The sequence below is a fragment of the Colius striatus genome, chromosome 2, assembly GCF_028858725.1.
Source record: "Colius striatus isolate bColStr4 chromosome 2, bColStr4.1.hap1, whole genome shotgun sequence".
NCBI classification, from domain to species: Eukaryota; Metazoa; Chordata; class Aves; order Coliiformes; family Coliidae; genus Colius; species Colius striatus.
Window position 1 is genome coordinate 43940860 of NC_084760.1, and position 12557 is coordinate 43953416.

The 12557-nt window shown below is 51.5% G+C and overlaps 1 protein-coding gene across 2 annotated transcripts; it reads right to left on the reverse strand.

The window, feature by feature from the left end:
• Nucleotides 1-1233: 1233 nt before the first annotated feature.
• XKR5 (XK related 5) lies at nt 1234-9571 on the reverse strand. Of its 2 annotated transcripts, XM_061990944.1 has the most exons (7): nt 9504-9571; nt 8924-9107; nt 8641-8822; nt 7028-7237; nt 6732-6901; nt 5196-5307; nt 1234-4553 (listed from the first exon to the last, which is right to left on the reverse strand). In XM_061990944.1, the coding sequence occupies exons 1-7, from the start codon at nt 9559-9561 to the stop codon at nt 3490-3492; spliced, it is 1980 nt and encodes a 659-aa protein (XP_061846928.1). In that variant the 5' UTR covers nt 9562-9571; the 3' UTR covers nt 1234-3489. The 2 variants fall into 2 exon arrangements, with proteins under 2 accessions (XP_061846928.1, XP_061846929.1); XM_061990945.1 differs by lacking the exon at nt 5196-5307 and having other exon boundaries at nt 6732-6917.
• Between the last annotated feature and the right edge of the window lie 2986 nt (nt 9572-12557).

The following is a 12557-nucleotide window of genomic DNA, read 5'->3' on the forward strand; positions in this document are numbered from 1 at the left end:
TGCAAGCACCTCATGCACATATGGATCCCAACCCACACCTGCACCCACCTACTGAGTATATCTGGGTGCCCACCTGCATCTGCACCCACTTACCATGCACACCTGGACACTCACTCACACCCACAGTCACCTATTCTGTATATCTGGGTGCACACGTGCACCTGCACCCACCACCGTGCACATCTGGATGCCTACCAACTCCTGCACCCATATGCATATATAGATGCCCACCTGCATCTGTACCCACTTATGTGCATGTCTGGATACTCACATACAGCTGCGACCATCCCACCGTCCACATCTGGATGCCTCCACACATCTGTACCTGCCTACCATGCACATCTGGATGCCAATACACATCTACACCAGCCTACTGTGCACATCTGAATGCCAATACACATCTACACCAACCTACTGTGCACATCTGGATACCGATTCACACTGCACCCACCTCTCCATGCACTCCCAGCCCTGACTGAATACACCAGCCCCGTCTCTGAACCCCCCATCTCCCTCCCCATTAACCAAGGAGAGGCCAGTGGTGTAGGGTGCCCTCCCCATCCCACCCCCATCCCAACCCCACATGCTGGCCATGGCTCTGGAGGAGCAGCCACCAGACCCTTCATGGTGTGGACGGAGAGACGATTCAGCCAAGTCTCTCCAGCGCAGAGCAGTGGCATGTTCCCTCTCTTTTACTGAAGCCAGTCCCTCCCTCAAATGCTCCCAAAGCTCCCTGGGGAGCCTGAAGGGCATTCAGGGGAGTGGGTAGGGCCCTCCATTGGCTTTGCTAAATAAAAACATGGCTTGAACAGAGCTTTTGTTTGAAAGATGTCCCTTCAAGCAAAACAAGCACCAATCCTGTAGGTTGTGGGATCTGTCCTGTCTCCTCCAGCATCCCTAGATCCACAGAATTCCCTCCCGTGGCCCTGGGGGAGGATCCTCAGGAGGAAGGGCAAGTTTCTCCAGCGTGTTGGAGTGAGCTGAGCTGCCTCAAACCTGATGCTGAGAGCATAAAGCCTTTTCCTCCATCCAAATCCAGCACAGGAAGCACAGTCCCTGGGTCCTCGTTAAGCAGCCCTTCATTTAGGCAAGCCCTGATTAGCTGTGTTTACTCTCCACAGCACCCCCCCCTCTGTGTTATTGTTTAGCCTTAGAGCCATGGGCAAGGAGATGCAGCCTGGGCCAAGTCGTTTACAGAAAGAATAGAGACACCAAAAAGAGATTTGCAGCAAACCAAAACTGTTTTATTAAGGGAGGGGGACAAAAAGTGCCCGAAGTTTCAGCTTGGAAAAAAAAACAGGCAAATAACAAAAACAGCGCCATGGCAAATACTTATATTTTCTGTAACATCCAAGTATTGTGATTTAATATTTTTGGAAGTGAAAAGATGCTTTTCTGGGTAAATAGTTCAGAGCACGTTTTACAAAATCTTTCTGCCAAAGGGAACATTTTTCACCATGTGTCAAGTAAAACTGACCCTGAAACCTGGTGCCCACGGGCAGAGCTCAGGAACTGGGCTACAGAGAGAGGGTGGAAAATGGTGCTGCTGAGAGGTGAGATCCCCCTCTGTAGTGAGATGGGGCTTGGTCTCTGCTCCCAAGTAACAGGACAAGAGGAAATGGCCTCAGGTTGCCTCAGGGAAGGTTTAGATTGGAGCTGAGGAAGAACTTTTTCCCTGAGAGGGTTGTCAGCCCCTGTCCCAGGCTGCCCAAGAAGCTGGTGGAGTCCCCATCCCTGGAGCTATTGCAAAGCCGTGTAGCTGAGGTGCTGAGGGACAAGGGTTAGTGGTGGCCTTAGCACTGTGAGCGGAGGGGTTGGGCCTGATGATCTCAAGGATCTTTTCCAACCAAAATTATTCTATTATCCTAAAAGGGCAGGACTGCTGCCAACCCACGTGCCCTGTCAGTACCTTTCCAATCCCCTTTATTTTACCTTGACAGTGACCCACTGTACACAACAAACCAAGGAGATGGTGCCAGCGAGCTGGATAGCCATGTCCCCAAGCTGGGTGTTGTTTAATTTATTAGGGATATAGCCTCTGTTCCTGCCTATTCACTCCATTTTCCAGATCACTGCTGAGTGGCACAGCCAGTTCTCCTCAAGCCTACAAGTCACTCCCTGCATTGTCAAAATTTACCATCAATGGGAGGCAATTTAGCAGAAATTTTCTACTCCAGAGAAGGCTAGAGCACAGGACAATCTGTCCGAGTATAGTAGGATGGAGATATCCCCTTGTCCAGACCTCCCAGGAGCGGCTGAGGGACCTGGGGGTGTTTAGTCTGGAGAAGGTTGAGGGTAGACATGATCACTGACAGGAGGTTGTACTGAGTTGGGGGCTGGGCTCTTCTCCCACATAACAAATGAGTACAAGTTTGGCCTTGTCCAACCAAATAATTCTATGATTCTATGATTCTGCGGGTAGCTGAAGCCCAAATATTAGTGATGAGCATCTCCTAAATCTGGACAGGTCCTAAAGTCTAGCTGAGGATATCGTATCTCATCTGAAATGAGCTACATGGGAAATACTAAAGAAGTAGCAGAGGGTTTGGCTGGGTGTCCTCAAACATTTGGGATGCAGGGAGGAAACACCAGCCTGTTCCCCTGGGCTTTGGCATCCCTCTGCCACACTTTTTTCCCCACTACTGTTTCTCTTGCACCTTCATGTCCTGGCCCAGGGACACGTTGCTCCATGGAGAACATGGGCTTTGTGGGATGTGTCTGTGCTCCATGGGTAGCCACCCATGGCTATGAAGACAGACCACAATGGGGAGTGACCATGTGACCCACTTTGGTGCATGTACACTGCTCTGTGGATATGTCACTGAAGATCAGGACTCAGTACTGTGGTGGTGACAGTTGGGGGTGGTTCTACCAAAGTAGCAGGTTCCCATGCCACATCCAGCACAGTCAGTGGCAGCTCCCATTACACATCCACCATCGGACCTGAAGTCACTATGGGATATTTGCAGATGGATATTACTCTTCTCAGGTCAGGGACTCACAAACTTTCCCCATGGCCTGGGCGTCCCTGAGGAGGTAGAAGGAGCCTCCCGTGACCATGGTCACATTCCTCCAAGTACTTGCTGTGCACCTTGTTGTCCACCTCCAGTATTCCAGAGCCCCCATTCTGCTTCCATCTGCAATGCCACAGCAGCTTCAGTCCTCCACATCCCTCTTCTCCCATAACCCAGTGCTGAGCGGACTCAGAGCACCTGGAAAGAGGTGGCCGTGACCATGGCCTTGAGCAGCATCTCCCTCTGGTGGCTGTGGAACAGGGAGCCTTTGAAGCTCTCCAAAACTGCCAAGTACAAGATGCAGTGGGAGTGAAAGTGATGTCCTAGCGGTGGAGGACCACATCTGCCTGGTTGCAGGGGCACCATAGGGACAGTCCTTGTGGCATTAACATCCCACCACCTCCTGCCATGCCCTGTATCACTGAGGCTGTCACCCCAGTGCTGATCCGAGCAGACAGTGCAGCAATTTCCAGGGTCAGTCCATCGGCTCAGACAGGTCTGTCCCCTCTCCCAGCCCCTCTAGTCCTTGCTGTAGGGACCTGGCATTGGCTTTAGGGGTGGAGGTAAAGCATGGTGGCCTCAGCTTGCTCCTCACACCAGTCCCCTTCATGCCATAAGGACGGGTATCTTGAAGGTGATGCCACCCCACGAAGGTCCCCTCCATCCCTGTGGGCTCCACACACTCTTTGGGGGGACCCCTCACTCCACAGCCGCCTGTGCTGCCATGGGAAGAGCTGATCCACAGGTGCTTGTGGGCACAAGTGCCCAGGATTGGGCTGATGCTCGCCATCCCAAGGGATAAATCCATTCCTCCTCCTCCTCCGCCCAGGCAGCCTGCAGGAGGCTGGTCTTTGCTGTCCCTTTGTCCTAGGGCTGTGCCTGTAGCCATGGCTGTCCCTGTGATGCCTCCCGCACTTGCGCTGAAATATATGGAGGAGCCTTCAGCCAGATCCGGGGAGAAGCTGCTGGGAAAGGATTTGGCTGGGGGAAAAGCAGGATCCTGTCCTGCTCCATCCTCCCTTGCCCTTCCTGCAGGGCTAGTGCTGGGTTTGTCGCTTCCTTCCTTCCCCTCCGACAGCAATTTCACACCAGTCAGAACAGATTGGACACCTCGAGGATCAAGTTCCCTCACGGGGAGGGAAAGGTTTGCCCCAGGTTTGCTCACCAGCCATCCTCTGAGGTAAGCCTCTCCCACACCACTATCTCCAAAAGCTGCACTGATAGCGGACATATCCCCTGTCTTCAAGGCCAGCTTTACCAGCAGCCAGTGGTGATGGTTCATCCAGCTGTTCTCCAAACACACTCTGAATTGCAGGAGCGATGAGCTGTTCCTACTTTTGGGATCTGCAATGGTCACTTCCCCTGCTGAGGACTCTCTGTCTCCTGAAATCCCCAGACTCTGTCTGGTTTGGGAGCTATCTCCAGCAACCTTGTCATCACCAGCAGATGCAGCACTGCAGGTTGTCTCCCGGAAGCCCTGGCAGATCTCTGTGGACTTGGGATGGAGCAGAGAGTAATAAACCACAAGAGCTGCAGCACCTGAAAAACAGCAGAAAGATGTCAAGGGATGAGTCCCAGTAGTGTTTTAGTGAGGTGTGGAGAAGACCTTGCTGCCACCTCCAGATCTACAGGCCCCTTGCAGAGATACTGCTTGGAATGAGGTGTTGCAGCAGCACATCCTTCAAGCTTTTTTAGGCATGCAAGAATCCCACTTGAGCAGCTTTAAGCAGCTGCTGAGCATCAGCAGATAGGGCACAGGGCAGGGAGGAAGGGTGATGCAGGAATCCTTCCCACCTCGCACCATCCCCATCCTCCATTAAATATCAGTAGGTTTATAGAATCATAAAATTGTTTTGGTTGGAAAAGACTTTTAAGATCTTCGAGCCCATCTACTCCCCTCACAGTGCCAAGCCCACCACTAACCCATGTCCCTCAGCACCTCAGCTACATGGCTTTGCAATAGCTCCAGGGATGGGGACTCCACCAGCTCCCTGGGCAGCCTGGCACAGGGGCTGACAACCCTCTCAGGGAAAAAGTTCTTCCTCAGCTCCAATCTAAATCTTCCCTGAGGCAACCTGAGGCCACTTCCTCTTGTCCTATCAATTGCAACTAAAATAACTGATGATGTTCATTTAGTCTCAAAATATGCAATCCAGAAATCTAAACATCAGTAGATTTTACCTATTACAGACCCAGAGATGACTGCCCCGGTCACACAGAGGCTGTTCCTTAGCTCTGCCTGCAGGAACGGTGTGCCCAAGAGCAGCAGGACAGTGTTTTCCATCAGCATTATCTGCAGAACAGAGGGAAGAGAGTTGTGACTTTTATCCTTCTACTGGGCTTTGTTGTGTTTCCAATGAAAAAACTCATCCAGTTTCTACATTTTGCTGATTTATTTTGCACCTAGCTTCTCACTGGAAACCTAAGGGCTACTGAACTAAACTTTCTGCAAGGTTTCAATCTTTTTTTTACCATGTAAACTAACTCTGGCAAAGCAGCTCTGGTGTTATTAAGACATTGTATGGCTGCTGCTAAGAAAACAAATCCAGTGATGGTCCCTGTTCCCATTCTGTGCTTAAAGCAGTAGCCACCAGTGGTGGTCATGATGGCTGCATCTGGTTTATGTTGGTCTCTGGAGGGAGAGATCACAAAACAATAGATAAGAGCCATAAATCTTGTTAGACAGCTGAGGCCAAGTTGAGCATATGTCACTGAAACAGTTACGGTATGCAAACAGAAATCAGTCATCTTACTCTATAACTAGTGGCCAGCCCAGGGCCCCTTGAGCTCTCCTGCATGGCACCCAGGTGCACACTAAGATCTTCCCTTGAGCAGGGACAGCTCTCGAGGTTGTTTGTAGAGAGGTGGGGGTTGGTGTCTTCTCCCAAGTAATGAATAAAAGGAAAAGAGGAAATGGGCTCAAGTTGCACCAAGGGAGATTTAGACTGGAACCGAGTGAAAACTTTTCCCTGACAGGGTTGTCAGTCCCTGTCCCAGGCTGTCCAGGGAGCTGGTGGAATCCTCATCCCTTGGGATATAGAAAAATCACACAGATCAAGTCCTGAGGGACATGGGTTAGCGATGGGCTTGGCAGTGTGAGGTGAGGGGCTGGACTTGATGATCTTAAGAGTCTTTTCCAATCAAAATGATTCTATGATTCCCCAAGGTTGAGAATCCTTATTGTGTCAGATATTAGGTGAATGAAATTTGGAATAAGTGTGCTGCAACTTTGAAATCTTAGCTAAGTGATATAAAGGATTGTCTGTGGACATACTGTCCTTCAGAAGTAAACTGTTGATCAAGTCTGGGACTAAGTCTGGATCCAGCTGCAACTAAACTCTCCTCTGAGAAGGAGTTTGTAAAACAATAAAGTCATAACTCAAGCGGTGGGTCTCCCTGGCAGTTGTGTCTGACCCTGTTCCCTATGCAGTACATACCAAGTGAACCTTACCACTGTGTCTTGTCAAACTACTGTCACATTTACTATCACGCTTTGTTAACTTGTTGGTTTATATCAGCAAACACGACGCTACTTCTCTCCTGCAAGTGTAGTGTATCATCCATCTGTGACACTTGGGCACCACATGGCTTTGTCTGCACAGGGTAAATGCTGGATTTTTATCATGTGGTGATGTAAGAGATAAGGGCTGTTGTGAAGCTATTGCTTCTCCCCAGCAGCTGCATCCATGTGGAATACCGAATGTCCTGGGTACTTACTGTACAAAATACGGTCACCCTGTGCTTGGAGGGATTGGGCTGGACATTTATGTAGCAGAAGATGTACACAGCTCCCACCAGGACATTGAACAGCCTCCAGTGGCAGGGATGGGCCATGATGTCTGTCTGCTGGGCCACCAACCAGAAGGACATGAGCAACCAGTGGACACCTGCAAGAGGAAAGGACTGAAAAGACAAAGCCATCTAGTAGGGAGGCTGCAAAGTGCTCCAGTTCCTGGAGCATCTCTGAGGTTGACAGCAGGATGGGATGTGGGGAAGATGATCACAGGTCTTACCTGCCACAGCCAAAACCCAAAAGGAATACAGCCTGGCAAAGAGCACCAGGGCCAGGATCCTGGTCCCCAGCATCCCCGTCCTCCAGATCAGAAGGCAGAGGATGGCTGGGGCTGGCAGGCAGAGGTGGCCGGGTTTCAGCAGGCAGCTGAAGTGGCTGTAGGAGACCAAAGCCCAGGAGAGGGAGAGCAGGGACAACCCTGCGCTGACACCTGCATGGGGACAGAGGCAGTGAGATGCTCTGAAGGATGAACTACTGCATTGTAGGACCGTATCTCAATGTTAAGGAGCTGTGGGTAGCATGGCACCCCAACACAAGCCAGACAGCTCACTCTTCTGCCAACTGGAGCATCTCAAACAATTCCTGATGAACCTGGTCTCCTTTGCATGCTTGGCATCTCCCTGCTGAAATCCTCTGATGGCTCTCTCCCATGAGAAGAGCAGGGCAGATCCATCCCTCTGAGACAGACACTGACTCCAGCGTGACCTTGTGCCATGATTCCACCCTCCATCTTCACCTTTGGCACACCTGAAAGTCTACCTTCTCTACAAAGCATCCCCCAAAACCTAAATGCTCAGGACTGTACTGTGATCAGGGATGGACGATCAATAGGTACATGAGTTGAGTTCAAACTCAACCAAGGCACCATCTGCCTTGTCTCTATAGGTCCCTTAAACACTGTAGGGAATGGCCACACTGGATAGAAAAAACTGTGGGTAGCTCAGTGACTCCTTCATGTTCAGCCGCAGTAGATCTTTAAGCCACATTTGTCCCTGCTGCTTTGCGCTGCTGCTTTTCAACTGGAGTTGGGGTGACCTGCTGGAGAGCAGCTCTGCAGAGAGACCTGGGAGTTCTGGTGGGCAGCAAATAAATATGAGCCAGCAATGGGCCCTCATGGGCAGGAAGGCCAGTGGCATCCTGGGGGGCATCAAGAAGAGTGTGGGCAGCAGGTTGAGGAAGGTTCTGCTCACCCTCTCCTCTGCCCTGGTGAGGCCTCAACTATAGTCCTGTGTCCAGTCCTGGGCTCCCCAGCTCAAGAGACACAGGGAACTGCTGGAGAGAGGCCAGTGCAGGGCTACCAAGATGCTGAGAGGACTGGAACATCTCTGTGAGGAGGAAAGGCTGCGGGACTTGGGGCTTTTTAGCTTGGAGAAGAGAAGGCTGGGGGGGATCTTGTTTATAATGTTTATAAATATCTACAGAGCAGATATCAGGAGGATAGGGTAACACTTTTTTCTGTGTCAGCCAGTGACAGGACAAGGAGAAACAGGTACAAGCTGGAAACCAAGAAGTTCCACCTACACAGAAGGAAAAACTTTGGTGTTGAGGTGAGAGAGCCCTGGCCCAGGCTGCCCAGGGAGGGTGTGGAGTCTCGGGAGGTTTCCAAACCCACCTGGACACGTTCCTGTGCCCCCTTCTTGAGGGGAACCTACTTGAGCAGGGGGGTTGGGCTGGATGAGCTCTAGAGGGCCTTGCCAATCCCCACTACTCTATGATTCTATTACTTCCAGCTCCTTTGCAGAGAGGCGTCTCCAGCCAGTCCCTCCCCTGTGCCCTTACAGGTGGGCAGCCATACTCCCCTGTGCAACTGCAAGCATCTTCCTGAGCACTCACCGGGGATGACACCTGCTGGGTCAACTGCCACAATAACGTAGGCCTGCAGTAGGAGGTAAGGCAGGGTCTGCAGCAGGGCCTCCAGAAGCCGCAGCACACACACGTCCCCATACTGTATCAGCACCTCCCTGGCATGGGCACAGACTCCTGGCTTTGCTGCCATCTGGAAAACATCCCAGTACCTGCAAGAATCTCTGTGAGGGGATGTCTGCCCTGGTTTTGGCTGGTTTGGGATCACATCTGCATGGAGGGGGCTGAATGGACTACAGGGAGCATCTCTCACCGCTTCCAGAGGCCCAGTTGCAGGAGGTGTAGCACCAGAAGCCAGCAGCCAAGTGGGTGGCCATCCGCCCTGAACCAGAGGATGCTGAGGAGCTGAGCTGCATAGCCAGGAACCACACAACCCACCGTCACTCCCAGCCAGCCCAGCTGCCCATGCAGAAGGTAGCGTATGATGGAGCAGAGCCCTGCAGAACGGCAGAGAGCCACCACTCAGGGATGGCCACGGCCACGAATCGCCAGCGACTGGAAAGGTGCTGCTCCAAACCCGCCCCAAACCCATCTCGCGGACGCCGCGGCGGTTTGAAGCCCTTTTGCCTCCCGTCTTATCTCCCGGCTGCCGGCTACGGGTGGCTTGTCAGCTGTGGCACAGCCACCGCCACCGAGGGGCCCGGCCCAGGGAAGGGCTCTGATAAAAAAGCGCTCGAAAAAGGGCTCGTGCTCCAACAAACATGTTAAATAATAATAATAATAAATGGCTGGGTCTGCAGGGGCGCCGTCTATGAGTCCCAAGGGCAGCCCCGCGCAGCCCCGCGCCGCTCTCCCCCCCATCCTCCCCCCGCGCATCCTGCGCGCCCACTCACGCGCCCCGCGCTCCGCCGCCACCAGCGCCAGGCAGAGCCCCGCGAACGCCCCGCGCATCCTGCGCGCCCCGCCGCGGCCAGGGAGGAGGAGCAGACGCAGGAGGAAAAAGCCGTCGGGGCCGGTCCTTTACCTTCCCCTCCCCGCTCGGCCCGACCCGGCTCCCCCCCGGACACCTCCCAAAAATGCGTCCCCCCGCCCCCGCCGCGCAACGTGGCGTCACGATGCTTGTGTCACGACGGCTCCTCGGCTTCTTCTGACGGGTGCACCGTCCGGAGACCACTGCCGTTACCGTGCCTTCGCATAAGCCTCTCACAGTGACTCCCACATTCTCGTGCCCTTGCAGAATTCTGCCCGCTCTGTGGGTTCTCGTGCAGAAGCCCACACCGATGTCCCTGTGTTCTTATGTCCTTGCACAAACGCGCCCCAATGTCCCCCTAGTTGTTGGCTACTTGCAAAAGCCCGCCCTGATGTCTCTGGGTTGTATCTGCCCTTGTAAGAAGCCCACGCTGCTGTCCCTTGTGTGGTGCCCCGGCGATGTGCTCCAGCCGCCATGGTGGGCACTAGGTGGCAGCCGGGACACGATGTGCTCAGAGCCATGAATTAATTCAGCTGGTTCTTTTCCCCCCATCCCAGAGATGGAACCTCTGTGAAACGTGGACCCAACGGTTAATAGTTTGCAGGTGCCCCTGGGTTTGCAGAGACATGTCCTACCTATTTTTCCTTCCCCCCAGTCTCCCAGTCCTGCAGACTCCATCCCCTGGGAAGCTCATGCTCTTCAGACAATAAATCCTCAGCAAGTCGCTACAAGAAAGGCCATGAAGGGTTTTTTATTGAAATATCACCTAGGGTTTTGTCATCGCTTTTGTGAAATCCTGCAGGAAGCTCCCAAAGCTTTGGACATCAGCTGGGTGGTCAGGATGTACCTGTGTTTGGTGCTTTCATGCATTTCCTGATGTATTTTGAGATTTTAGGAAGTTCATGTCAACAAAACCTGGATTCTGCTGCTTAAGAGGACCAACATTTCTCACCCATTCTACTGCATCCTGGAGTAGGGATTTGCTGAAATAGGAAAGCTCAGTTTCCAGGGTTCTCTGTAGGCCCCTAGTACATTATGCCTGTCCCTGCCATCCTCTGAAACACTCCTCTTCCTTATTTGCTTTTGAGTGACGGACTAAATACCCTGTGTGTGCTCAAGGCCATGGATGTGCTGCTGGCCAGGAAGACAAAACTGCTTGGAGATGTCCTTGCCTGTTTGTCTCTCCCTGAGGGAGCATCACTGGGGTCTCTGTTCATTCTCCAGCACTGGTTTTTAACCAAGCATGTAAGAACTTTGCATATTGGCAGCCTCAACTCCAGTGGATTTGGTAGTCAGTAGATTCAAAAGTCACTTTTCCTCTTGTCTTGCTGCCATGGCCATATTCAGCGAAGTGTTTTATGAACTGTTGGACCCAGTTCCAGGGAAGCATTTTAATAAAGTTAGAGGTGTAAATAGGGCTTTGGAACCAGGTGATGCTTAGTCTTGGTTGTCTCCAAGCCTTGCCCTCCACAGTTTGTAGTGTAAGAAATACCAAAGCTGCCAAATGCGCATTCCTAGAAACTCCAACCTTTTGCATGCAAAGCACAATGAAGCCTCTAATGGGTGCCAAATCTTCTTCCAAAGCTGAAGGTAGACTGTTGAAGAACTATCTTTGTGTTGTCTTTACAGGTTCGTGCAGGTGCAATGTGACATGACACTTCTTGTTACCCACAGAAGATGTGTGAACCTCATCGTCTCAACCCCCTGCCCTCCACCCTCATCAGTCCTGAGAAGAAGCCACCCTGAGGTGCCTCATAGAATCACAGAATGATTTGGGTTGGAAGAGGCCTCAAAGCTCATCTCCTTCCAACCCTCTACCATGGACAGGGACATCTTCCACTAGACTAAGTTGCTCCAAGCCCCATCTGACCTGCCCTTGAACACTTCCAGGGATGGGGAAGTCGCAGCCACTCTGGGCAAGATGTGCCAGGGCCTCACCACCCTCACAGAAAAGAACTTCTTCCTAATATCTGTTTCTCAGTCTCAAAGCGAGTAATGACAAAATTGGTCCTTCTTCCTGCCAGAAATAAATTCCCATGCCACATGAGGTGTGCAATTACTGCCCCGAAACAATGCCAAGCAGAGAAGGAGAAAGTCATAAAGCCTTCCAGAAGTTATTCCCAGTGCTAGCCACCCTCCACAGTTTCACTACCAAGTCCCAGTTGCTCTGGCTGCCCTCCAGCCACTGGTTTGACTACATTTTTCTCTTCTGGATTTCAGCACCCAGGATACTCTCTTGCTAAAAAAACCCCTCAGGTCTCCAACAAAGCTACATCCAGAGGATGGTGAAGTCATTTCTTCATATTTATTTATTGAGCTTGGCAAATGAAGGTCCTCCAGCTCCTCCATGCAAAGCTGTTTCTCCAGCCTTCAAGTGACTTTTTGGGACTCTCTGCTGCACCTTCTCATATTTTGATCCCCTCTTGAAGTGAGAGCACAAGTAGTTGCAGAGACCTGGTAGGTGTTAGGTGTAACACCTTGGTGGAGCTGGTTCTGAATTCATACTGCTTTGGGGAATATTTTTTCGGGGGTCTAAAATGGGAACAAATATTCCTTTCTGTGTAGAATCTGGATTTATGGAGGCAAAGATTCATCTTATTGAGATTTGATTGTGCAGATACCTTGAAGTGAACTGGGCCTTGTGCATGTGGTCATGACTGTGACTAAATTATTGCTGAAATATCTGCCTGTCTGTGCTATTTGTGGAGGAGATGATGCATTGGATCAGGACATAGAATCCAGAAGGTGTGTTGGTGTTTAGAAGATAATTCCTTTCAGGGTGGGGTTGTGTTGAATCCGTTCACACAAGAGGTTGTAATTAGAGGTTACAACCTGCATCCTTTAAACATACGGTTTGGATTCAAAGACCATTGCTAAATCCCTGCAGATGGCATTCATCAGAGCCTTATAAATACAAGTTAATTCCTTCCTCTGGCAGTGTCACTTTGTCTCAGAAGCTTTGTGGTGAAGCTTCACA

Coding starts and splice junctions, on each gene's coding strand:
- XKR5 (XM_061990944.1), bottom strand. CDS start 9,561: ATGCGCGGGGCGTTCGCGGGGCTCTGCCTGGCGCTGGTGGCGGCGGAG. Junction 7,238..8,640: donor CCCAGCAGGTGTCATCCCCG/GTGAGTGCTCAG, acceptor GTCCCCATGCAG/GTGTCAGCGCAGGGTTGTCC. Junction 4,554..5,195: donor CATCTCTGGGTCTGTAATAG/GTAAAATCTACT, acceptor GCTGTTTTTCAG/GTGCTGCAGCTCTTGTGGTT.